The following is a 26,694-nucleotide window of genomic DNA, read 5'->3' as shown; positions in this document are numbered from 1 at the left end:
GACTGAACTGGCTGCAGCCTGGTGTTGACCTCCCGGCCCATCTGGCAGGATCAAGGCTGTTGGGTGAGCAGAGTGCTTAAGAGCTTGGTTTCTTAAAGCCCCCTGCCCAGTGGGGAGTCCAGCTCTGTACCTTACCTGAAACCATGGGCAAATGGCTTCACCTTTCCATCTCTCAACTTCTAAGTCTGTAAAATGGGAGTATTAAGAGTAATACCACACAGATTGTCATGATGATTAATTCAGTCAACAAGTGTAAAGTGCTTCCAACAGTACACATGGTAAATGCAATGAAATTGCTTGTTAAAATAACATTTATTAATGATTAATAAAGCTTATATTTGTAATACATTAGTAATTAATTGATATTAATATAATAACAGCAATAGAATGGTAACGTCTTCTTAGTAAGACTATAGAGGGCTTTCTGGTCTCCCTGGAAAGCAGGACTGAGACATTTGCTTCCAGAAGACCTCAGCTTCCTGGGCTTGTGCTTATATACAAAAATCATTATCCATGTGTGCGCGTCTGTGTGTTTACTGGAAAGATGACATCACATGATGTTAAAGAAAACATGGCTCAGTGGGTAGAGCATGCGATGCTTAATCTCAGAGTTGTGAGTTCAAAACTGCATTGGGTGTGGAGCCTACTTAAAAAATACAAGAAGTAGGGTGCCTTGGTGGCTCAGTGGGTTAAAGCCTCTGCCTTTGGCTCGGGTCATGATCTCAGGGTCCTGAGATTGAGCCCCGAATTGGGCTCTCTGCTTGGTGGGGAACCTGCTTCCTCCTCTCTCTCTGCCTGCCTCTCTGCCTACTTGTGAGCTCTGTCTGTCAAATAAATAAAATCTTAAAAAAAATACAAGAAGTAAAAGAAAACATGAGAAAAGTGAAGCAAAAAGCTCCTGTGATTAATCTTTTCTCCCTCATGGAAATTATTCCCAGGTTTGCACCGACGTAGGCCAGTGGTTACCAAAGGGGACCATCTGGGGGTATTTGTTAAAATTCAGATTCCTGGACTTCACCCCAGATGTATTGTACTGGAATTTGGAGGGTGGACCTGGGACCTGCAGCTTTCATGATGGCTGCAGACTGTGCTTGGGCACATGGAGTGTGGGGCTCCCCTTGGAAACTCTGAGCATCAGTGGCTTTCACCTGTGCTGTCTGCCGATCTCATCACCCGAAGGCTGGTCACCTGCACTCAGTTGTCATTGTCCTGAGTTGGGAGAGGTATGGAGGAGCATCCCAAGGGAGGCGGCTCACGGTGTACCCAGCAGCCTTGTCTCCAGGGCATAAATAAATGAACTGATCTCTTATTAGTTGACATTTAGGTTGCTTCAAGTTCTCCATCCCCAGAAATGCCAAAGGAACACCCATTTTGGTGAAAGTAGTTTCTTGCATGTGCAGAATTTATTTCCTTGGGCTATATATTCCTGAGGGTGGACTAACTGGCCCTAAGGGTCTGGACCTCTGTTTTTTTTTTTTTTTTTTTTTTTTTTTTTTAAAAGATTTTATTTATTTATTTGACAGAGAGAAATCACAAGTAGATGGAGAGGCAGGCAGAGAGAGAGAGGGAAGCAGGCTCCCTGCTGAGCAGAGAGCCCGATGCGGGACTCGATCCCAGGACCCTGAGATCATGACCTGAGCCGAAGGCAGCGGCTTAACCCACTGAGCCACCCAGGCGCCCTGGACCTCTGTTTTTATGAGTATTGCTAAGTGTTTCCCCTATGCTGTCTAAAGTATTGTGGTTATCCTGACTGATACTATTTAACTATTTACTTATAATTTCTTTTGAATAGTAGATGTATTTACATGTATTTGGTTCAAAAAGCAAATTGACATAAAAATATATACAGTGAGAAGATTGCCTCTTACTACCAGTCCACCCTGTTACCTCCTTAAATCCACTTAAGAGGTCCTTTCCAGTCCTTCTGTATAAATTCCTATATAATATGAACATATATTCTTCTTTTTTAAGATTTTATTTATTTGACAAAGTAAGTGAGAGAGAGAGAGAGAACGATCGAGGGGAAGGAGCACAGGCAGAGAGAGAAGCAGGCTCTCCCCTGAGCAGGGACCCTGACATGGGGCTTGATCCCAGGACCCTGGGGTCATGATCTGAGCTGAAGGTAGACACTTAACTGACTGAGCCACTCAGGTGCCCCAGGCTGAGCTCACTCTTTGTAACCATTGCATAGTAGCTAGTTTGTGAATCTATCACATTCTGTTTACCTGTTTTCCCTCTAAACAATTGTTTCTGATGTTTTTTAACTCTTATAGAAAGTGCTCCAATGAACATGCTTGTACATGTTCAATGTACATGCTTGTACATGGGGGAATATGTTTCTAGACATGAGTAAAGCTTAGGGGTGATACTGCTGGGGGTAGGGTAGGTGACTTCTTTTAGCCATACTGCTAAATTGTCAACAGCTTTGACCCCACCACGGGTGGGTGTGGACGTTCACCAATCTTTTGGGTGAAATGTCCTTTTTGTTAGGATCTCATTTCTCTGATTTCTCATTCTCTTGAGTCTCTCCAGTTGTGCACTGCCCACCATACCATCCGCCCCGAGCAGCACAGTCCTCTCTAAGTTGGTGGACTGTGGCCCTCTGAATTGTCTGCATGTATCTGGGATCTTCGCAGGAAGCTTCTTTTGTGGAGAATATCTTCCACCCCCCCCTTTTCTGAAGCCCCAGGAGTCCAGAGAGCCTTACTGACAGGAGAGATGGCTGGCAAGTTGTCGTGAGACTGAATGCAGTGACCTCCCAGTCACGTTCAGAGGGGCTGGCTATGGTTTTTCACCTTGTCATGGTTACAAGACACCAGTCCCACCTTGCAGGTGCCTTGGGGGAAGCCACAGCTTAGAGCCCAGCTACATTTTCTTTGCTGATAAAACTGAGAGGTCAGATCTTACTGGGCTGGTCTAGGGTGTTGTCTGCCCATCTTAAGGTCAAGTTCTAAGAACTGGGTCCCCTGAGAGGCCTAGAACTAACAACTGGGGAGAGAGGGGGTGACCTAGGAGACCGCTCCTATCACCAATACCTTGGAAAGGACCATCTCATCTTAGCCTCTGTCTTTAGTTCTTTTTTCAGGTGCCCCTTCAGCCCTTATCTTACAGCAGAGAATACAGACTAGGGAAGGGACCTACAGATAACAAGAGGAGAGATCTGGTCCATTTGTCAGTGGTTCTGTCTCTCTTTGTCTGTATAAGGATGGTAAGGTAGAGACAAGTTGTGGACATCATGACACCTTACATCTAAATACTCAACAAAGGGGCCCCTGGGTGGCTCAGTCGTTAAACATCTGCCTTCAGTTCGGGTCGTGGACCCAGGGTCCTGGGATCGAGTCCCACATCGGGCTCCCTGCTCAGTGGAGAGCCTGCTTCTCCCTTTCCCTCTGCCTGCTGCTCTGCTTACTTGTGCTCTCTCTCCATCTCTCTAATAATTAAATAAAATCTTTAAAAAAATTTTAAAAAAATACTCACCAAAACCTCACCAATAATACTATTCTCTGATGTAACCACAATAGTATTATCACACATAAGCAAATTAATATTAATGTAATAAGATAATTTACCATACAGTCTCTATATAAATGTTTCCAGTTGTTCCAAGTTTGAATATGGATCGTGTAGTAGGTGATATTATTGACTTTTTGTTAGTGGCCACTGCACTGGGTTGTCACACTTCTTTAGATTCCTTAAATATAGAACAGCAGACCTGGCAAAGTGGTTCTATAGAATGTCCCACATTTTGGATTTGTTGGTCTGTTCCCCCTCCCTCCTTTTTTAAACATCTTCCTTGAATAGTCCTTGATCTTATTGAAGAAAGATGAAATGAGTGACCTGCATGCTGGCAGCAGAGAGGAAGAGAGAAATTCCTGGTTTATTCTCAGGGTCAGAATTGTGCCATTTGCTTTCCCCTTGATAGGGTTGAGGACTCTCCATGAACTGTCCCCAAGCCTGTCGCTCATTGGGTGGGTTGGTGCACCCAGGTCTGTTTGTATTGGAGAAGCAGTTTCGGGGGTTCTTCCCAGGAAGCCTTCTCCATGGTCCACCTTGGGGGTTGGTCCCCTGGGGTGAGGGAGTGATCTGGCCCTCTTACTTGTTAAAGTTTAATTTTGCCCCCCCATGTGTGTCCTTACCCATTGGGTAGAGATCTACGTTAGTTAACTAGGTCACTCATGACAGAAACCTAGTTCACATTGGCTTAGGGAAAAAAAAAAAGACATCAAAAGGAAAAACAAATCCAAAAAAGTTCTTGCAATGGATACCTTTATGAAAACTCGGCTTCAGGAATGGCTGGATTCAGGTAGGTCAGAAAATATTAGATAGTCTGTTTGGCTCTGGTTTCCTCCACATTCACTTCATTTGTAGGCAGCTCTCCTCTCATAACATAGCCACCAAATCTGGAAGCTCCAAGGTTAGTAAGCTGCTTCTTCCTGTGGTGCCAGCAAAGATTCACGTGTTCACTCTGGACTTACCAGGTTAATGTGCTCTTCCCTAAAGTGATCACTGTGGCTTAGTGAATGGAATACATGGATTGGTCAGGCCTGGACCATGGTACCCACCTGAGAGTTCAGAATGGGTAGGTTGGGAGAAGGACAGCCCCACCTGAGTCACAAAAAACAGAGTGTCAGAGTGCTTTCCAAGGTCTGTCAGCCAGGGGTGCCTGGGTACTGAACAGGCAGAAATCTGGTGACAGGCTTGGGGAGCCTCTGGTCCAATCAGTACCTCCTCTCCTGGAGTCTCTAGTACTCTACATTTTGGATTTTGTGGGGGTCAGTATCTATGGGGATCATTTGTGGCTGGTTCCCAGCTCTGCTTCTTAGTAGCTATGTGATCCTGGATAGGAGCATTAACCTCTCTGTGTCTAAGTTTACTCATCTAGCAAATGGGGAGGATATATATATATTTTTTGAAGATTTTATTTATTTATTTAGTTGAGAGAGAAAGAGAGAGAAGGAGAGAGAGAGTGTGTGTGAGCGAGGGGTGGGAGAGGGGCAGAGGGAGAGGAGAAAAGCATACTCCCCTCTGAGCAGGGACCTGAGCCGAAGGCAGATGCTTAACTGACTGAGTCACCCAGGCTTCTCAGGATGAGCAACACCTGCTCTCAGAGCTGTTCCTGGACAGGAACAGCTGGGATGGTTGACCTACACTAGGCTGTGGACACCTCAGGACTGGTGGGGTGATTTCTTCACGGGGAATCATCTGAGCCCTTAGCTCATTCTCTGAGTTCCATGTGCGGAGAGGAAGAAGGTAGAAACGCACGGGCTGATTCCAAAGTTGGAACTGGGAAAAGTGACATTAGATGGTACAGGGACACAGCATGGCTTGGCACTGGTCACTGGAGGGAAAGCCATCCCCTTTTTGGGTCTCTTTTGGAGCTCCTCACAACCTCAAGGAGAAAATCTCAGTTAGGTGCTAATGTGTCTTTAACATCTCTGTAACATTTGCTAATCTTCCTTGTTAGTAGAGACTCAGGGCCTTGGGCAGGCTACAGTGTCCAGTGAGCTGAAATATAATAACCTTGTTTGATTTTTGTCATATTTACTTTCCTTTGGAGGGGGTTGTCAAATGATCCCATGTTGAAATATCTTCCTTAATAGTTCTTAACTAGTGGGGCATCCCACGGCCCCACTGTTGAGGTCACCTGTGGGGTTGGGAGGGTGATGGTATCAACATTGCAGCCCACAGACTGGGCAGTCCTTGGGGGCTCATCAGTGCTTCCAGAGAGTTCTCTGGCTGAAGATCAGTGCCGCATCTGTCGGGCATTGCTGACAGTCTCATCAAAAGTGATGTTTCCGGGGCGCCTGGGTGGCTCAGTGGGTTAAGCCGCTGCCTTCGGCTCGGGTCATGATCTCAGGGTCCTGGGATCGAGTCCCGCATCGGGCTCTCTGCTCAGCGGGGAGCCTGCTTCCTTCTCTTTCTCTCTCTCTGCCTGCTTCTCAGTGTACTTGTAATTTCTCTCTGTCAAATAAATAAATAAAATCTTTTAAAAAAAAAAAGTGATGTTTCCACTGTGCTTCATGTTTTCCTGCTTCTTTCAGTCTCTTGGTGGTTCCTTGAGGGCTTTGATAAGCAAGACAGAGGCAGAAGGTCCCACTTCAGTCTGGGCCTGTCTGTTGTGAATGGCCATTTTCATGGTCATCCTCAGACCTTTCCAATCACCGGTTGCCTTGGCCACATCATCACCAGGCTTTTCGGGAGACAGCCGCAGGGGGCCCGGTCTCTGGGGCCAGGGCAGACAGACGTGGTACTGACTTCCCCACCGGTATGCCGCAGGTATATGACTTCGACTTCATTGGGCTTGAACTTAGGCCTCATGGTGGAGGTGGCTGGTGTCCGATGAACCAGATTCGGGACCACCTAAGAGAGTTGTACCTTCGCTGCAGTTAATGCTTTTATTTTTCTTAGAGAAAAAACACTTAGAAAAACTCCCTCTAGGCTTGGCAGGAAATACAGTATTTTTGGAGCCCTCTCCTCCCTGGGGTTGTCTAAAAGCTGAGGTGGCTTTCAGGAACTCCAAAAGAAACCTTAGAGTTGGAGCAGCTGCCTTGCAGTTTCTAGACTCCCCAGGCTGCCCCAGCTTGATGCAGGGCCCTAAGAAGGCATCCTTTTAGCCACCCCATCTGAATCTTTCCACCTGTGAGGAGGGGAGGGTGGGTTTCTAACCCTGGGACCTCAGTGCTCTGCCTTACCTTACAGCCAGCCAAACCACTTCTGTCAAGTCAAAAGCCTAAAGATCTTCTGGGGCCAAGGAAGCTCAGACTCCAGGACATAAGATCCTCCTGGAGGGCTACCCTTCCTTACTCCTGTCTTACTCCTTCTCCACCGCCCACCCTCCCCACCCAGTGCTTCCATCCCTCCTCCCTTCCAATGATGTTTACTGAGCATTGGAGTGGGTCAGATGCCATTCAGGGTGCATGGAAATGGTGGTGATGTCTGAGACATCCATGGTGTCTGCCTTTGTGGCGTTTATGGTCCACTGGGACAGAAAGACCAAACAACAAGTGAACAGACAAATCAATAAAAACAGAACAAACAAAACAAGCTAGGTCCCCCGTAACCAAGGGGATGTACTCTAGGTAAGTGCTCAACGAAGGCCTCTCTGGGGAGGAGGCATTCTTTTGGGACGGATCAACAGCCGAGAAAGCAGCTCAGTTGATTTCCCCATTGGATCTTTTGGGTACATTACACTGTCAATCCATTGTCCTGCCTCTGGGGCACCCACTGCTTTGCAGGGTGGGGTGGGTTGCAACTGTCTCTGTTCTAGACCCCTGCTTTCCCAGGTTGGTGAAGAGAGTGATTCTCATAACTGACATGGGGGCCATGTGAAGGTCACTGACGGCTTTGCCTGGAGACTATCTTAGGACACCCTTCCTTACATGTCCCTTGCCATGACAGATTTGACAGATGGTGTTCCCATAAAGCCGTCTCCTGAGCCTGGCTCCCCACAACTTTGAAATGGCTCTAATCTATTAAGAAGAAGAAGGGACGAATTGGGAGGCTTTGGTTCTTTAGTGATGAGCTGCAACCCATCATTTGTGACCCACGCAGTCCCTGATCCTGTCTCGTGACTGAGTCAAGAGGGCCGGGGCAAGGGAGGAAATGGATGGAAGCAAAGAGTTTGGAGGCTTGGGTAAAAGGATCACCAACCCTGCACAGTTTTGGGACTTGGGAGAGGTTAAGATGGTGGGAACTAAATGGGGTTTCTCTAAAGGTGGAGGGGAGTTGCTTACCCAAAGAGCGCAGGTTACAGCAGAAGTAACGCAGGCTAGATAGCTGGAAGGACTTTCCTGATGTAAAGAGCGAAAGAGCCCTGGAAAGCCTGCCTGGTAGAAAGCTTGCAAAGCTTGGACAGCTGCTCGCCAGGAGCCTCAGGGCTGGGCCCCACAGGGCAAAGCTCCAAGCCCTGGGAGTCTGTGTCAACACTGGAGATCAACTTTGTGTTTGTGTTTGAGGCTAAGAGGACTTAATGTCCGAGTGGGAAAGAGCTATTAACACATCAGTGAGTCCCAGTGCAGAGTCCGTTGTGAAGGAAGCACCTTTCCTGGAGCCGAAGAGCTTTGATTACCCCCACCCATGGGGCAGTTTCCTCTAGAAAGGAGTGTCCATCCCAAGGAAGCGAGAGATTAGCTCAGACAACAGAAAACAGATTAAGTTTTATCAGGGATCAGTAGATGGGGCCCTCACCTATGAAGTTTCTGGTTGACCAGGCTCATGAGCTGTCCGTGGTGCACACAGCAATCCTGGTGTTGACTCAGAGGTTACGTTGGTACTCCTGCCTGGTCTGGTGCCAGCAGCTCGGCATCCCAACCCTGCCTCTGCACACACGTGTGTGCATGCATGTGTACATGTGTACACGCGTAGACACAGACACATACCTTGGTGGAATGTGTGGTGCAGGGAATGCAGATGGACTGTGTGGGTACCTAAATCCTAGATTGACCTGAGGGTGTTTGTGTGTGTGTGTGTGTGTGTGTGTGTGTGTGTATGTGTTAAACACTTGCCTGCTCATACACAGCAGTGCCTCGGTCTTTCTAAAAACTCTTGCATATGGCAAATGCATACAAGTCAGGAGCAAAAAGGGTCTAAAGTGAGCTTCACCACAGCCCTCCAGTGCTCACTCTCACTGTTGTCAAGCTCAGTTCTTTGGTTTCTGGGTGAACAGTCACTGAGCGAGATTCAAAACAACATAGTGAGCAAAGCCCCCCCCCCCCCCCCCCCCCCCCCCCCCCCCCCCCCCCCCCCGCCAAGAGTACTTGATAGGGGTGTCACAGGCATTTTCATTTAAAATGTCTGACAACGGGGCGCCTGGGTGGCTCAGTCTGTTAAGTGGCTGCCTTCAGCTAAGGTCATGATCTCAGGGTCCTGGGATCGAGTCCCTGCTTCTCCCTCTCCCACTCCCCCTGCTTGTGTTTCCTCTCTCTCTCTCTCTATGTCTCTCTCTGTCAGATAGATAAAATCTTAAAAAAAAAAAAAAGTTTGACCATAGCCATCTTTTTACTTAGAAAACAAAAATGGAGTCCTTATAAATTTGTATATAGTATAAAAACACAAAGATGACAATAAAAAATATCATTTACTTCCAGAGATAATCTGTTAACCTTTTCTTCCCACTATGAACATCTTCTCTTACTTTTGATTATGGAAAATGTCAAGCACATACACGGTAAATAGAGTCGTGCCCCCAGCAGCTAGTGCCGCGCCTGGGTCAGCCAGACCTCCACCCAGCCCACCCCTTACTGCGCTTACTGTTAATTTCAGTGTTTTGGGGGTAAAAGTTACATACATTGAAATGCACAGATCTTAATTGTACATTTTGGACAAATGGATTCCACCACCCTTTCCTGAAATAGAACATTTCTGTCTCTCCAGAAGCTTCCTTACCCCCAGAGGCAACCACTGCCCTAATTCTTACACCTTAGATTGTCTGTTTTAGAATTCATATAAATGCAATCATACTTTTTTTTTTTGTATCTAGCTTTTTTTCACTCAGCATACTGTTTCAGAAAGTCATCCCTGTTTTTGCATGTCTTGGTATTTTGTTCCTTTTTACTACCAAGTGGTGTTCCGTGGTACGGATATTACACAGTTTGTTTTTGGACTGTCCATTTTATTTATTTTTGTTTATTTATTTAAGATTCTACTTATTGATTTGAGAGAGAGAGTGTGAGCGAGTGAGAGAGAGCATGAGCAGGGAGGAGAGGGAAAAGCCGGCTCCCTGTGAGCAGGGAACCTGGTATGGGGCTCCATCCCAGGACCCTGGGATCAGGACCTGAGCTGAAGGCAGACACTCAACCGACTGAGCCACGCAGGTGCCCCATAACGGAGTTTTAGCGTGGTACAGTGGTTGGTATTGATCATAATGGCTCTGAGCCACCAAGGAAAGGTTGCCTTTAAAAAGAACGAAAATGTGTAAGACTTTTAGAGAGATTTTCAGCCAAGGTTATTACGCTAAGAGCAACCAGGCAAACAAAAAGTTTTGCAAGTCAGAGCTCTAGTTGTCTGGAAATCTCAGTTAGGCGTAATACGTCATTTCTCAAGGAAGCCAGAGACAGAAGGCGTGACTGGGTGTATAAAAGAGTATATAAATAATACATGTATAAGAAACCATTCTGTTCTTTGTAGATCCAAACAGAATAGGTTTTTGGAGAGTCTGCCGGTTCTTGCTTAGAATGATGTTGCTAAGCAATGTTGCTAATATTATGGAAAGACAGCTTTCCTCCTCACTTTTCCACTCAGTCTTGGGAAGTTGGGGAGTAGAAGTGGCTTTGGGTAGCTACAGCTGGCAAGGCTTGGTGATGTGACGCGGGGACCAGGGACCCCGGGTGTGAGAGGAGGTCCTCAGTGTGACAGGCTGCAGGCCACTCAGTCCTCAGCCTCTTCTGCTCCTGGTTCTCTGGGGGGAGCCCTGGGTGGCCATCATGCAAAATTTGCTTCATGTGCATCAGAAATGTCACACACAGAAGAGTCCTCTCGAATGTTTCTACCGAGGGAAAAATTATAGTCATGCCACTTAGATTCATGGGTTCAGTCCTGATTGACGTCGTGCATGGCAGGCTCTGGATCCCAAACGACGTGCAGCCTGAGGGCTGGATCCCTGCCACAGAGTGGGATCTGTGGGTTTCCTCAGGCACAGTTTCCTTTCCTTGGAGCTCGGAAATGCCACACAAGTTACCAAGATCCGTTTCCAAAATCTGAGCCAGTTTCTAGGCAGATCCTCTGTTTAGTATGAAATGTGTGGCTCCAGGAAAGTACAGCTGTTGCCAGGGCTCCTGAGACTTGTCTTTGCGGCCTCCCTGCTGGGCCTGGGCATCACCTGGTGCAGTCACTGAAGGAACGTGTTGTGGTATGGGCCCCCTTGGGGGCTGCTGGTGGGCTCTGAGAGGGGACATTGGGAACTGGGAGGAGAGGCAGTTCATTGGGTGTTGGCAAAGACCCCTCCTGCATCTGTCTTTTCAAAGTAGGAATGGTGGGCGCATGAGAGAGTCAGTGAAACATCTGACTCTTGGTTGTGGCTCAGGCCTTGATCTGAGGGTTGTGAGTTCAAGCCCTGTGCTGGGCTCCATGCTGGGCATAGAGCCTACTTAAAAACAGAACAAAGTATAAATGGCTTCCACACCTCAGACCTTTCCAGTCTTTTCCTCCTCTCTCTTTCCCTCCCTCTTTTTCCCTCTGGAGCACCCCCCACCCCCACCCCTCTCCCCTTTTTTCTCTTCTTCCTGGGCTAGTATCCCAGAGACACAACTGTAATGAGGCCCAGCAGGGGGCGCTGATGTACCTGCCAAGAATGAATGTCATCCTGTTGCCTAGAGCACAGGTGTGGGTGTTCCGTAGAAGTGAGAGTGAGAGAGGCCTCAGAGTGATTTCCCCGAGCTGCTGTATATGCGGATGTGCCCCAAAGGCAGAAGAGAGTGGCGGTCCTGGCCTGTCCTGAGTGCGCCTAAGGTTATGCGATCCATAGGGTGGTTGGAGAAGCTGTCCCCTGCAGAAGGGGAGGGGCGAGGCGTCTGAAAGAACGCCTGGTTTTCATAGAAGGCCCCACCCCGCTGGCTTCCAAGCCCCTCTTTGCTGCCTATCTTTTCCCAGTCCTAGCCAAGAAGGGGTTGCAGTCATTTTCCAGAAGCATGGAGGTCCCAGAGCTCGAGGGGGCATGGGATGGAGAAGGAGCCCTTGCTCCTGTTTCTCTCTGAGACTTGGGCGCTGGGCTAAGTCCCAGTTTCACACGGATGTGTCTCCTGGAGCGGGTTCCCAGGCACAGAAGGCCCTTTTCTTCAGGATCAAGCATGCGTGTCTGTCTGTCTCACCCCACTGGCCCCTTAGGAACGGGGTGTGCAGCTGTCTGCCCTCTGTTCATGATTAACTTCCCTGTGGTGCCCTCCTCCAACTCCCACCTAGGCCCCTTCAGCTTTTGGGCTTACCCCCAGTGGGGCAGAGACCGGGTTGGCAGCTGCCTGGCACTTTGTCTCAGGGACTGGGGGTTTGGGGGTGGGGTGGGGGTGGGCGGGAACCGACCTTTGAGGTTCTGTGAGCTGGAACACTGCTAGGGATAGACTGCTGGTAGAGATTGGGAGACCCCTTTCCTGCAGTCCTCCCTGACCTCCTTTGTTCTGGTCTGCTTCTGTCCAGCCTTCTCTGTTGACTCACTGATGTGAAAAATGTTCCCTTTCTTTCTTTCTTTCTTTCTTTTTTTTTTTTTAAAGATTTTATTTATTTATATGGCACAGAGAGAGACAGCAAGAGAGGGAACACAGCAGGGGGAGTGGGAGAGGGAGAAGCAGGCTTCCTGTGGAGCAGGGAGCCTAATGTGGGGCTCGGGATCCCAGGACCCTGTGGTCATGACCTGAGTCGAAGGCAGACGTTTAACGACTGAGCCACCTGGGCAAGCCACCCGGGTGCCCCGAAAAGTGTTCCCTTTCGATTCTCTTTCAAACTTTGTGATTTCTTTAAGGACCATGTCTTTGTTTGGTGCAAGTGCTTTGGCTAACACCTAACACTTGCCTCTTTTTTTCTTTTAACAAAGTTGTTTGAAGCTCAGAGACTTGGTCAGGCAATAATATTGAGCTAGATTTTAATAAGTTTGTATTTGTTTTCATGATATGAATGACAAGCGATCATAAGTTTTCATTTAGGGCAGTAATGTTTTCTTTTAAAAGTAATTAAGTTAAAAAGTGAGTTGATTTAATTAAGGGGAAATAATATTAAATGACAGGGTATGTGATGTTGAGCCAAAAAATGGTGAAGGGGGTATGTGAATGGCCTAATTTTGGGGAACTGTGGCTGGGTCACACTGCACCAGGTAGCCTGGCATGGAGTTGTTTCGTGGTTCCTGTGTGTTTTAGGCAAAGGTGGTCTTCTCTTTCTCACTTACCTTAGTCCCTCTGCACAAAGTATTTAATAAATATTGGTGGGATGGGGAAGTCTAGCATGGATGGCCATTGCATTCTCTGCCTTATACTAGGGAGATGGAGGGGTGCCCCCTTTCCACCAGCACCTGGTGCCCCATTGGGGCACACACCCCATGTCAGTTCTTCTCATTCTCCTGCATTATCCATGCAGGCTTCATCTTCACTTCAGAACTGAAAGGCAGACGGTCGCGGGGCAGCTTGTTATGCTTTGGTGTTTTGGTGCGCGGTATGGACAGAAGGAAGGGCTTCCTCACTGTCAGCAAACTTCTACCTCTAGGGCCTCAGGAATCAGATCAGGTTTTGGTCTTTTAGGGACAACCTTGTGTTTTCAGCCACGTTGGGGCTGGAAATATTGGGGTTGTAGAGGAACTGAGAGAGCCTGGAACCCTAGAACAAGAAGGATAACCTGCTTGGTGGAAAAGTTTTTTTTGCCTTCATTCCAGTGCCCTGTTGCTCACTGATGCACTTGACCTGAAATACCTCCCAGGTGGTGGGGAATGGGCTGGAGCCACCCCATACTCACTCACCTGGGAAAGGGTCAGGCCTTGCACTGGAATGCAGCTTGCTTCTATGTGTGGGTGGATAGAATTCACCCATGCTGGGCTAGACCTATAGCCAGTGCCCCCATCACCCTCTAAGTTCTGAAATAGTCCATCAGCTAACTTGTCAGTTTCGTGTTCTGCCGGAGGCAAAAGCCCTGAGCTGCTTGTGCTTGTGCTCTGCCTTCTAACCCCCTGAGGACACTCATTTCCCCATTCTTTTTCCAGACTGATTCTCCAGTCCCTACTGGTGTACTCCTTGCAGCAGGCCTAGCTGCAGTCCCAGGGGTGGGGCTGGGGTCACTCACTCTCTGGCTATAAATAAATGTCCATGGCTATCTCTGTGATGCCCCCCACCATCCAGGCAGGCCCAGGAGGGCCTGGGCCATTGCTAATGGATGCTTCATAAATAAACCATGCACAATTTTGGCAGCACCCTGGTGTTCCCTCCTCTCCACCCCAGCTCCAGTGCCAGCGAGAAAATGTGCGCACTGGAGAGGTGGGGTTGAGGCCTCAGGCCCTGGAATTCATTTCCAGCCCTGTCCCTCTCCAGTAAGTCCCTTTCCCTGCCTGATTCTCTGTGCTTGCACGAACACCAGGCTATCTGAAAAACAAAAACAAAACAACAGAACCCACAACAAGGCAAACTGCCTCAGGACCTTTATGGTCCCAAAGGGCTGTTTCTGAAGATGGACTAATTGGGCTTATTTTCATTCCCTCCAGCCCTCTGCCCAAGTCCCTTCTGTGGGGGAAGGAGAAGCAAAGCCAGTGTGGATGTTGGAGGGGGTGGTGGTGATGATGGTGAGAAGGGGCTAGGTTTCCTGGCCCCAGATGGAAGTGAGTGAGTGAGAGGCTTCTGAGCAGCCCCGTCCACGTCAGGGACTCAGCCCTGGCCCATTCCCTATGAACTGGTCAGTGACTTTCTTTCCTTAGGTTCTGAAGCGAAGATGAAGCTTGCATGGGGTATGCGGGAGGAAGGGAAGAACTGATACGGGGTGTCTGTGAGGTGTTGGTGGGGTGGGGGCTCCCTTGGTTCCCTGGCAACCCGGGACGCCAGGCAGAGGTGTATCCTCGGTGAAATGGATCATTGACCCGGTGGTGTGTCAGGCTTCCAGAGCAGGGGAAACAAAGGTAAACGGGGGACTGACTCCAGCTCAGGTAGCGCCGCCCTTGCTGGAGCAGTCCCCTCCTGCCCCCTCCAGCCTCCCAGGACAGCCGCTTCCCGGGGAAAGGTAGAAGGTAGATCCCGCTGAGTCAAAACGCCTGGGCGCTTCAGGCCGGGGAGGGCGGGCGCTGGGTGCGGGGTGCCCTCTCTACCCGCCTGGCCTGGGCCGGGAGAGGCCGGCGGCGGTGCCGTGTGCGAAGGCAGTTTCGCACGGGCTGAGGACACGCGTTTCCTCTCGGTGGATGTTTTTTCTCCCTGTGTTTTAAAGACAGTGACAGCATTGGATAAGTATCCCGGCGGGCCGGGCTGGGAGAGAGCGCGTCAGCCGCCTTTGCCTGGGGAGGGAGCCCGGGGCCCCGCCAGCGGAGGCGGGGACGGGGGAGCGCAGAGGAGGGGACGGAGAGGGAGCGGCGAGAGGAGGGGGGGTGCGGCTGCCCGCCGGGAGAGGAAGGGAGGGAGCCCGGGCGCGGAGCAGAGGGCGAACGCGGCGCCAAGCCCCCCGGGGCGCTGAGCGCAGGCGGACCGCCTCCCTCCACTCGTGGCCGGGCCGCCTGCACCGCCGGCAGCCGGGGTGCCCGGGCCGGGGCACGGGAGGCGGGGCCGGGGCGGGGTCCCGGCGCGGGCGGCGCGTCGGAGCTGGAGCCGGAGCCCCGGAGCCGCCCGTCCGGGCCGCGCCCGGAGCGAGCGTTGGAAATGCCTGTGCTGGGGGAGCGGGCGCCGGCCGCCCGGCAGGCTCCGAGGAGACGCTGAAGGTCGCCGGGAAGTGAGCGCCCGGTCACCTGACCCCCGGGGCGCACCTAGGCGGGGCGGGGCCCATGAGAGGCGGGCGGCCGGGGGCCGGGGCGCAGGGGCTGGGAGCGGGCGGCGTGGAGCGCGTGGAGCCGGGCGGACGGGGGCGCGCTGCGGGCGGGCGAGGGCGCGGCCGGGCACCGCCGGCGGCCTCGCCATGTCCCAGCCCGCGGGGAGGATGCATTGCCGAAAGGCAGGGATCCGCGCGGCGGTGGTGCTCATCGGACTCCTGCACAAATCGCGAAAACAGAATAAAGAGAAAAGGTAAAGGCTGGCAGCGCCGCCTCCCCCTTCCCTCCACTCTCATGCTAAATCCCCGTTTTCTTTGGGATGGACTTTTCCAAAAGGGCCTTTGGCCCCGAGTTGGTTGGGAAAAACCTCTGTTCTGTGCACTGTCGGGGGAGCAACTCAGGAGCTTCGCCCCGGACACTGGCTGTTGGGAGAAAGCTGAGGCAGGACTTTGACTGGGTCGGAGGGAGGCTGGGAGGGCCCTTCGGGCTCCATCATCAACAGAGGGGCACCAAGTGTTTCGTCCCCATTCCCGTTTGCCCATTTCGTTCTTATTTGCCCATCGCAGCGCCCTTTCCAAAGCCTGCAGCGTGGGTAGCGTAGATCCGACCTGGGTGACAGTCCTTGGCTTAGCCCACCCAAGTGGCCCAATGCGCCGAGATGCCGTTTGCTTCTCTGCAACTTGGCTGAGCCTGTGAGGTGCCCGCCAGGCTGGGATCCGCTTGCCTTGCACACAGTGCGGTCAGGCAAGGAGCAAGTTTGGAGCCCCCTTCCCCCTTTTTTGGATTTTTTTTTCTCTTTCCATCTTCACCTTTCTTGGGTTTACTGTACTAATTATTTGCTCCTGGATGTTGGAAATTGTCCTCTTGAGCTGACCTGTGGGGAAAAGAGGTAGGGGTTTGGGGCCAGCAAAGGAGCTTCTGGGACAGCTTCCCGGGCTCCAGTCCCTTGTTGCAGGCTTGATGTCCTCAAGACCCAAGGGAGCTGCTTACACCTGCTGGCACCCACTCACTTCTCTGCCAGGGTACACGAGCCCAAAGCTGCCCGGCAACTGGGCTTCATCAGAGCTGACTGTCCACAGAGATATTGTAAGGATTTGGGGTGACTCCATTGGCTCTGCTGGGTCCTGATTTGCAGATGAGTTTGAAGTGGTTAGTGCTGTGCTCTGCATTAGGCAAAGGCTAAGACAAGGACAGTGGAGCAAGAGATACCTGGGTGGTGACAGGTGACCCCTGGGCTTGCCCAGAAGCTGGGTATGCCTGGTGAGGGGGAGTGGAGGGCAATAGATTAGAGCACTTTGAGAAGCTGGCATGGGTTGCCTCTGTGGTGTAGTTGCCCCCCATCCCTCTTGTCCCCCTCCTATGATGCAGTCTGATTCGATGTTTCCCATAGCTAAGGTGACTAGCCAGTGAAATGACTTCAGGTGGTTAAGCATGAAATAACATTGAGTCACCCAGTGAGAAGGTTCTTCCCTTTTCAGTTCTCTACTAATGCATGTGATTTCTTCAAGGGGAAAGTTTCAGGTTGGTGCTAGTCTGGCTTTAACACCCTCTTAACACTTACTGATCTCTCTCATAACAAAGAGAAAGCAGACCTCTGGCTCTGGGCCTTTAAGTGGGGAGCAGTGCCTGCCTACAATTTCGGTTGTTTTTATGCTATTTATTTTTAGAATTCTCTCCTTGTCATGGCCAGTGGTCCTGATATAAAGCATCAGTTTAAATTAAATGTATAAAGTCCCAAGAATGAGTCCATTTAATTGAAAGAGTGATAGTACAAATGGTATAGGGTGTGGCAGAAATCCTGCAAGTGATGTTAGGGAATGGCTGATGCCGAGGACAAACCTTTCTAGCAGTAAAGCTACCAGCAGGACTCTAGAGCCCGGTGCTCCAGGTCTGGGCCCCATTTCCCGTCTAGACTTTGACTCTCTCCTGTTCCCTGTCCTTCAGCATTTTATCTGTAGAGGTGTGATGACTAAGCCAGCCCTCTAAAGTCAGAGGGATAGGGGATGGCTGTTCTGAGACCACCGGCGCCTGTTTTGAGGAATGAGAAGGATGGTGTGCTTGACCTACAGGCAGCTGCCTCAGACCAGTTCCTGTTTCTGAGTACAGAGTGTATGGTAGGGTGGAAGGTCCCTGCACAGTCCTGGCTTATCCGTTGACTATGACCTTGTAGTATCAATGTAGTCTCCCTGAGCCTGTTCCTGTGTCCATACAGAAGCAGAAGGGAGATAATGTGGGTGAAGAACGCACCTGAGAGGTGTGAAATGCCACGTGAGGATGAAGGGGTTTGAACAGAACTGTTCCCGTTTGCCTCTCTGTGGGTTCGTGCCCTTGGAGAGCAGGGCAAGGAGTCTGGTGGCAACAGCCCCACTACTAGTCCAGACCAGCTGTGCATGAGGCACAGGGAAGTACTGGACAGGGGACAGGACAGGAAGGTTGCTCATGGCTCTTGACATCTTGTCCTTCCTCCTAGACGCATTGTGCCCTTCCCTGCAATGCAGCAGGCGTTGAGGCCCTCCCAACTCCTGCCTTCGTCCTAGTCTGCTTTGGCTTCTGTCATCCCGATTGCTTTGGCCAACAGATTTAACTTACCCAAGGAGAGAGAGGGCTTGATCTCCTGCTGGTGCTAAATGACCTTTGCTTTGCTTGCTGTAATCTGGAGTTTCTTTGTCTTTAAGTGTCTGAAGTGCGGTGATCACTATTGACCCTTGCCTTGTGGGCACCAGGCGTGGGGGTTGGGGTGGGGTGGACGGGTGTGTGTGTGTGGGGGGGTGCGCTGGAGCAGGCTATAGCTGCCCCACCTCTCTTAAGTGTTCCCAGACTCCAGGGTGGGTGTTCGGTCTGCGGAGTTTCTGCTTCCTCCCCACCCTCATCACAGGTCAGACTCAGACCCCATCTTTATCCTTTTCAGAAGGCTGGATCCATCCATCCATCTTCCCAGCACCTTTAATTGACAAGCTTATGCAGATGACCCTCCCAGCTGTTGGCCTTAAGGGATGAAGTGGTCCTGTGTAGCTTTGCAGTGATGGCCCCCAGGGTCCTTGTCATCTTCCTGCCCTCCCCAGGCTCCTTAGAAATATATTGGCATATTGGGGGAGGCAGGTGTGCCAGGGAGGATGACACGGGTACCTCAAACGGCCCCAGAACCAGAAGACTCCAGTCACACTGTTGGTGGGTCCCGAGAACTCTGCTGAAAGCTCCAGCTTCGGTTTGCATCCTGGAGAAGTGACTGTGGTGCTCGTCAGCCTTTACCTGACGACTCCGTCTGGGAGTTGTGGGATAACCTGGAGGTTCTGCCTCTTTCTGACCATCTTCCAGGGACTCCACCGCTTGGGCTCCTTCAAAAACAATGGTGTGTTTGCAAGGGGGGATTGATTGGAGCAGGGTTCCAAGGAGGCACCTGAATGAAGCCTTCCTTGCAGATGGCGCTCTGGGGACCGCTCTAGTGGGAAATCTCCTTTCAAGTGATTTGACTTTTCAGATCTTGCTTCCTCGTCGCTGTGGCAGATTGGGGTCAGATCCGTAGCCCCACCTTGGTCATGTAGAAGTGGATGGGCGGGTGTGGGGGAGGGATGTCCTCCGAGGTGGAAAACAGGTACCATTCGTAGGAAGGGTTGAGGCAGAGAAACAGTCAAAATAGGTAGGTTCCAAATGGTGTGGATGTTGCTGTGTGCCCTTAAGAGTGACATTCTGAACTGGACAGAGGTCAGTTGGCATAAATGAAAAGACATCGTCTTCTTACAGGGAGTAGTTATTTTAAGACAACCCTCACCATGGGGTTTGTGAGGAGGAAAATATGAATTTCAGCAACCCCCCTGCGGCAGGCTCTGGGGGGCAGAACAGTGAATCTAAAGGCTCTGGGAGGCAGAGGAGTAATCCACACTCCTCTGTTGTGGGATATAATGTCTAGCGGGTTAGTCCCCTGTCGGTTATTAGAAAAAGTTCACCCCATGCTTGCTTCGGCAGCACATACGCTAAAATTGGAATCATACAGAGAAGATTAGCATGGTCCCTTGCACAAGCAAAAGTCCATCCTGAGCTTTTTTTTTTTTTTTTTTTTTAATTTTTTATTGTGGAAAATTTCACACGTGCACAAAAGTAGAGAGACTTGTGTAATATGATACCCTGTTTGAGCCATTGCCAACTCATGGCCAATCTTACCTCATTTATTTACCAACCCACTCCCCCACAAGATTATTTTGAAGTAAATCCCAGACAGGATATCATTTCATTCTTACATGTTTTGGTATACACCTTAAAGAAGTTTTCTAAGAAAATAGAACACTACCATATTGTACTCCCTGAGTTAACAGTAATTTCTTAATATCATATTTAATTAGTGTTCAAATTCCCCTAATTGTCTTATAAGTTTTTCAAAAATTTTTTTAAAGATTTTATTTATTTATTTGAGAGAGAGCATATGTGGTGTGGTGAGGGTTGGTTAGGATGGGTGAGGAGGGGCAAGTGGAGGAGAAGTAGGCTCCCCACTGAGGAGGGAGCCAGATATGGGGCTCGATTCCCGATCCCTGGACCCCAGGATCAGGACCTGAACTGAAGACAGACCTTTAACCAACTGAGCTACCCAGGCGCCCTTCAAATTTTTTTTTTTTTTTTGGCAGGATTCAAAAAACCCAGTGTAATTGGTCATATGTCACCTTATGAATTTTCTACTGCTACTTTCTTTTTTTTCATTATAATTTCTTTATTGGAGAAATTTGATCATCTTGGGGAGCTGCCCATAGTCAGGATTTTGTGGATGCTATCTCCTGGTGTCATCTAACGTGTTCTGCTGTCCCCTATGATATTGTAAGTCGGTATTTAGCTTTGAGGCTCTACCACTTTTTTTGTTTGTTTGTTTGTTTGTTTGTTTTGGGCAAGACCTCACACTGGAGTTTTTTTTTTTTTTTTTAAAGATTTTACTTATTTATTTGACAGAGATCACAAGTAGGCAGAGAGGCAGGCAGAGAGGAAGGGAAGCAGGCTCCCTGCTGAGCAGAGAGCCCGATGGATGCTGGGCTCTATCCCAGGACTCTGGGATCATGACCTGAGCCGAAGGCAGGCTTTAACCCACTGAGCCACCCAGGCATCCCTGATTGTCTGTTTTGGTGATGTTGGCAGTTGACTGATTTGTCCTTGGAGGTTGAAGGTTGGTGTCATGGAGGATACTTGCTTTCTGCCACAGGAGATTTTGCGATAGGCCTATGAGCTGGCTGGATTCGGGGCCCGAGCCCGTGGAGCGCTGGAGGCCTGGCCTTGGAGTCCTAGAGTCCCAAGGCTGGAAGGGGTGCATGGCAGGAACTGATCTACTCCCCAGCCCTGGAACAGATGGCTGCTTGTTCTCTTCTTGGGAGGTGGCCGGGTCCTGCCCTTTGTGGAAAGGCCTGTTTCTTGGCCTCTCTTGTCTGATGTTTGAATGCCATTTGGTTGGCTGTCATTGCTTTAAAGAACAAACATCTCCCTTTAGCCAGCTTCCCATTTTAGGCCTCACTGAGCACCTGGGAAGTTAGACACCTAGAGTTCAGGGAGAGAATTTAAGGGGTTTTGTGATTCCTTTGGAGCCACTGTTTTTGTCTCCTCTTTGGTGTCCCTACTCTTGTCCTCCTTATCTATTCTTATGGTGGCCAGAGTGGAGTTTTAAAAATTCAGGTAAAATCAAGTCTCTCCACTGTAGAAACCTCTCCATAGGCTTTCCATTATAATTTAAATGAAATCCAGACTCTGAAGCCCGGCCTGTATCCCCTGCCTTATTCTCTCTTGTTCTCTGACCTTACTTCCACTTTGCTTCTCACTCACTGTGGTCACTGTATTTCTGCTGCAAAGGCCTTTCTGTTTCTGGAACACGCCAAGCTTGTGCCTGCCCCAGGCCCTTTACATGTGCTGTTTATGGTGACTTAATTGAGTGGTGCTTTCTCATTGTGCCTGCTCCAGGCCCTTTACATGCACTGTTTATGGTGACTTAATTGAGTGGTGCTTCCTCATTGTTGGGTGTCAACTCAGTTGTCATCTCTTCTAAAAGGACTCCCCTGCCATCCAGTCTGGGCAGCTCATTCCAGCCATCATTACTTTACCTTGATTTATTACCCCCATGGCTCTTATCATTAACTGGTATTATCTGGGTTATGTAATAAACAGTTTACTGACCGTCCCACCCCTAGAATGTGAGCTCTCTAAGAGCAGGGACTCTGCCTTTTTCACTCCTGGGTCCCCCATTGCCCGGAATAGGAAGTGCTTAGTAAATATTTGCTGTGTGAACGAATGGGTGCACATGAGACTCACTGACTCCGCACCGCCTGTTCCCCCAGGTCCTCTTAATACTGCAGTGCCCTCTGCCACAGATTTCAAGGTGTCCTTTTCTTATGTGGGTTTGAGGTATTCTCCCCTTCTCTCTTCTTCGTTCCCCTTTGGAAGAGATTTGGAGAGAAAGATAACTGATGATGTGTACATGCGGCGTGCCATATTACTCTTCTGACTCCTGTCCTGTCCCTCTATGGTTAGGGAACACGTGAGGGTCCAGGCTCAGCCCTGAAGCTGGGCTCCAGGGCTGTTCTGACACTGAGTTCCTAGATCTCAGGTCCTGGAGCTGCTGTCTGAGAGGCAGAGGCGGGCTCCCTTCATTCATGCCAAAGAGCAGGGGCCATTGGGTGTCTGAATTGGTGAACAGTCGCCATTAGTGAATATATGGTTTTTCTAAATGCAGTTCTATCTCTTTGGAGCCCGTGTGGTACACAGATGGCTGGTTACCAGGATGTTGCCAAATATAGGGCCTGCCAAGCCCGTTTGGTTAAACCAACGAAAATCACTTCTGGGCAGACGGGGTCTGCTGAACGGCTTAGGAATCTTCTCAGTCATTTTAAGTAGATGAGGCCCTCTTGCCCTCCCTACTCCCCGCCTGCCCTGCAAACTGAGTCTCTTTGCCTCCTGAATCCATAAAAAGTAAATGGTGTAGGCAAGATGATTTCAGGTGGACAAATGCCTTTTATCTTAATTGCTATTTAAAAAAATGAATTCTGGCAAGTGATACTGGTTTTCCATGTACGACGGTTACATAACATTTTCGAAAAGTAAATTTGTTTAAGTAAAAAATTGTGATCAATTTAAAGAGAAGTGTCAAGAAAAGTAACAGTCAGGTGGTACATGGATTTGGGAAAAAATTGAGAAGATGATGTGGAAATGTCTGCAGTTTGGGGAGTACAGTGGGAAGAAGGAGTCACTTTTCTCATATGGTCAAGTGGGCCCCCAACACTAGGGTCCTGGGGTTGTTGAACGTTGAATGGTTGTAACAAGCCAACATCTTTTGAGGCTTACTGTTTGCTAGGGTCGCATACCTGTCTTAATTACACTGGTTATTATCTTTGTTTTCCAGTAGAGACACAGAGGCTCAGATTTTGAGGAACACCTAGAGGGCAAAATCAGAGGGAGACGAACAGGGATTTTAACCCTGGTCTTTTGAGGTCCAGGGGCTGTCCTCTTAACTCTTCTATTATTTGGAACCCAGGATAAGCACTCACTCAGTGCCTGGCTTCTGAGAAGTTCCCCATACACGCTGCTGCTGTTCTCATGCAGGCACGGGAAGTACAACAAATCTCAGGGCACAGCTCAGTGGATTTCCACATATGTATCCAGCTGTGTAGATACTGTCCACATCAAGACATAGAACTTTCCTGCACCCCAGCAGGCTCCTCCTTCCCTCCCCACAGTCCAGTCACAGTCCAGTTAAAATTACTGTGGAGGCAGGCCCATTGCCTGGTATGTGGGGGACCTGGGGTCACCTTGGAACCAGTAATAAAAGGAAGAGTATATTTGGGAGTTTGTGAGTTGGGATTTCTTTTCTTTTCTTTTTTCTTTTTTTTTTTTTTTTATTAAAGATTTTGTTTATTTTACAGCAGATTACAAGTAGGCATAGAGGTAGGCAGAGAGAGATGGGGAAGCAGGCTCCCTGCTGAGCAGAGAGCCCGACGTGGGGCTCAATCCCAGGACCCTGGGATCATGACCTGAGCTGAAGAGAGAATCTTTAACCCACTGAGCCACCCAGTGGGTGGCACTTTTTTTTTTTTTTTTTTAAAGTAGCCTCCATGCCCAGCGTGGAACCCAATGCGAGGCTTGTACTCACAACCCTGAGATTGAGATCTGAGCCCAGATCAAGAGTCAGACACTTAACTGACTAAGCCACCCAGGGGCCCCTGTGAGTTGGCAATTCTAAGTGGGGAACCCTAGTTCGACCCTGAAGAAGAAGGTGTCAAAGAATCCACATTGACTTCTAGGGGCGGGTGAGCTTGGTTTCACCTTCCCCTCTCCTCGACACACTCTGTAGGAACCTGGAGCCAATGCTGTGTTTATTCACTGTCCTTGGAGCAAGGGTGGGTTGAAAAATTGTCACTTGCTTTTAAGCTTATCAGTTATGAACACTCTGTTTCGTGAAAGTTGGAACAGTAGCCAAGTTCTTGCCAGAGCCCTCTAGGGGCGGGCTGACCCTGCCAGGCCTCAGGGTTAGTCTGTTTCTCCAAAGGAGGGAGCAGTCCTGTTGATTGAGCCCCCTCCCCCTTTCCATGTATTTACTGTAAAGATCTTTACCGACCACTGAATATGGGGGGCGGAATAAGGAGGCTGTGCAGATGCCTGTGGTCATGAGCTCTTCCTCGTTGTGTACAACAGCTTGAAACAGCCCCCAAGCAAGTCACACCTCTCCCCTGGTTTGCAGGACAGATCCCTAGTAAGGGATCTCATTCCCCCACCCCCACCCCCATGCGCTAACACCACACAGTCTTGTCTGCAGGGAGTGGGACAACAGCAGCCTGGCACCTGGGAGTTTGCCAGGTGTCTGAGGCCGAGGTGGGACGTGGCCCATGCCGAGTCCTCAAAGCTTCACGAAGTCTCTGTTCTGGGTGTTGGGATACAGCAGGGAATGGCACAGGTGCACAACCCTGCGCATTCTCCCAGGGCTTTATTAGGCCCACATGCGTTTTTCCCTTTTAAATGGATATTTTTTAAAATTGGAAGGTTCTGTGTTACCGGTGGTTTTTTCCGTCTTCTCTTGAGAAATCAGAAGCTTTGGCAACATTGGCTAGGCCTCTCTTTCTGCATCACATCTAAACTCTCAGCACCCAGCTTAGTGTGGGATTGGTCCCTTTCTGCTCACCGTTGCACCACCACCTGGCCACATCTGGCAGTGCCCGTGCCCCTTCCCCCATCCCCAGGGATTGGATGTACAGTGTGCGAAGCACAGGGGTCAGGAGCTCCAGATGGGGCCAGGTTCCAGCCCTGCATGCCCTTGGTTTGGGGCAGGTCCATTGTGATTGGAAGTGAGGGTTCCCTGCAGGAGGTGGGCTGCAGAATGGCCGCTGTTAATTTGTCTTTAGATGTTCCTCCTCCCTTTCCCTCCCTAATTACCCCTAAGGAAAATAACAGAAGTATGGGAGGTTATGTGTTAACAGTATAAAAAGTCAGGAATCATAAGAGAAGGGACTGGGCTGGGAGCTCCTGTTGGGTCTGTGGTGGGCATGGCACGAGGCTGGCACCTGGGGCTCAGGCATCCCGTTCTCTGCACCACACTTACTATCACCATCTATGTTTTTCATAGAGGAGAAAGCTGAGGTTCAAATGGGGTGACATTTTCATTGTCCTCCAGCTCATACAGCAGAGCTGGGAATCCAACCCAGATCTGCCTGATGCCAAACCCTGTGCCTTTTCGTCCATTTCCAATTTCATGGTGACCCCGGCTGAGTTACTTGACCTCTCTGCCCTTGACTTTCAGTCTCTACGAGGTGGATGATGATGTCACTCAGGTGTGTGAAAATGCTTCAAAACCTGAAGAATCATGGCACCTGAACACATTCTCATTATTTTTTAAGGAAGAGATTGGACTGGTTTCTCAGGCAACTGGGCTTCTTTTGAATATGCGGCTGAAGCTGGGGCAAGGGAGAGGGCAGTGGAGGCTAGATTGGGGGAAAGTCTGATTTACCAGGCTTTAGATAAGCTGAAAGGGCTCTTGGCTGCCGTCCTCGCTAATTAGAACAGAAATTTCTGCTTCTCTATGAGAACGGGAAGGTCTGGGCTGGAGCCTGGGTTACCTGTGCCATCTGTATTTTAATAGAACATTTATTTTAATAAGATTTAATCCGAGATGCAAAGATGGAAGGAGTGTGTAAATCAAGAGATGACTGAAACAGGCTGTCTGAAAACGAGATCTTCCATTGTGCCAGGAAGGGCTTTTGAGTGTGACATCAACAAAGGCCAGTTACTGATAGCTGAGAAGGTCCCCCAAGGGCACAACCGCGTGGTGGCAGGACACAGCCTGTGGTGCAAGCGATGGGAATGGGGACACCTGGCTTTCACAGCTTAGTTCCTCTGGCCCCACTCCTCCCTTTCTGGAAAGCGTTCCCATCCATCCCTACAGGATTCACCTGTCTTTCTCCTCCATGAATGCAAACACAGGCAGCCGTCCTGCCTAGAAGCGGACTGTGCTCCAAATGTTCATTTGTGTGGTTTCAAGTCACTTCCCTCAATGTTTGTGGAGTGCCAGCTGTGTACCAGTCCTTGGACAAACAGGGTCCAGGAGGAGAGTAAGATACTCTCCCTGCCTTAAGCCACCTGTGCTCCAGAGGAGAAACCAGACACATACTGTAAACCCCATACAGAAGATGGGGCGTCCTGGAGAAGAGGTGTAAGACACTCTGGAGGTCAACAGAAAGAGGGACCCCCCCCCAAGGAGGGCTTCATGGGGTTGACGGCATTTAAGGTGGGCCATGGCGACTGGACAACATTTCTGAAGAGAGATCAAGTGGGGAAGTACATTCTAGTTAAATGGTACAGTCTACGCAAAGGGACAGAGGTAGGGAGAGCAGGGGACCTGTTCAGAACTCAGTTAGACTGTGGTGTGGATTTCATATTGGGCAATAGAGGGAAACGAGGCTGTCAGGGTCACCTGAGGCCACTTTGTGGTTGGTTATAAATGCCAAGGAGTGAAGGACGGGTTAGGCTTCTCTGTTCCCTGCCCCCCCAAACTCATGTGGCAGTTTGGTACCCTAGTTGGCATAGAAAAACAGAATTAGTCAGCATTACAGTTGAAATAACTTCTATTGTAATTCTTCTTATGAAGGTTTGGGGCTAGAGGGTCTTTGAGTTGGAGTAGTAGTACCCCCAAAATAACTCTTCTGACTGACAGTTTAGGTAAATGAGTCAGGAATCTTTTGGTTGCAAGAGACCCCAATCCTAATTAACCTAAAGGAGGAGAGAAATTTTATTGCTTTAGGTAATTGGAAGGTTCATGGGGGACAGATTCAGGTATGGCT

The 26,694-nt window shown here is 49.7% G+C and overlaps 1 protein-coding gene, 1 non-coding gene and 1 pseudogene across 9 annotated transcripts in view; 2 read left to right on the top strand and 1 right to left on the bottom strand.

Moving 5' to 3' along the window:
• RAP1GAP2 (RAP1 GTPase activating protein 2) overlaps positions 1-26,694 on the top strand; it is a 232,225-nt gene that overhangs the window by 71,481 nt on the left and 134,050 nt on the right. Inside the window, exon 1 of one of the 8 annotated variants that reach the window (XM_032322456.1) lies at positions 15,043-15,662. The exons of the other annotated variants lie outside the window; for them this stretch is intronic. Within the exon in view, the coding sequence (XP_032178347.1) occupies positions 15,556-15,662 (107 nt within the window). The 5' untranslated portion in view covers positions 15,043-15,555. Of the gene's footprint in view, positions 1-15,042; positions 15,663-26,694 lie in introns of those variants that run through there. 8 annotated transcript variants of the gene reach the window in all.
• LOC116578317 lies at positions 5,051-6,734 on the bottom strand (annotated as a pseudogene).
• LOC116578582 lies at positions 19,357-19,460 on the top strand. The gene has a single exon (XR_004280953.1). It is a non-coding gene; the product is annotated as a U6 spliceosomal RNA (small nuclear RNA).

Source organism: Mustela erminea, chromosome 18, assembly GCF_009829155.1.
Source record: "Mustela erminea isolate mMusErm1 chromosome 18, mMusErm1.Pri, whole genome shotgun sequence".
NCBI lineage: Eukaryota > Metazoa > Chordata > Mammalia > Carnivora > Mustelidae > Mustela > Mustela erminea.
Note: the sequence above shows the minus strand (reverse complement) of the source record. Positions and strands in the feature narration are given on the sequence as shown.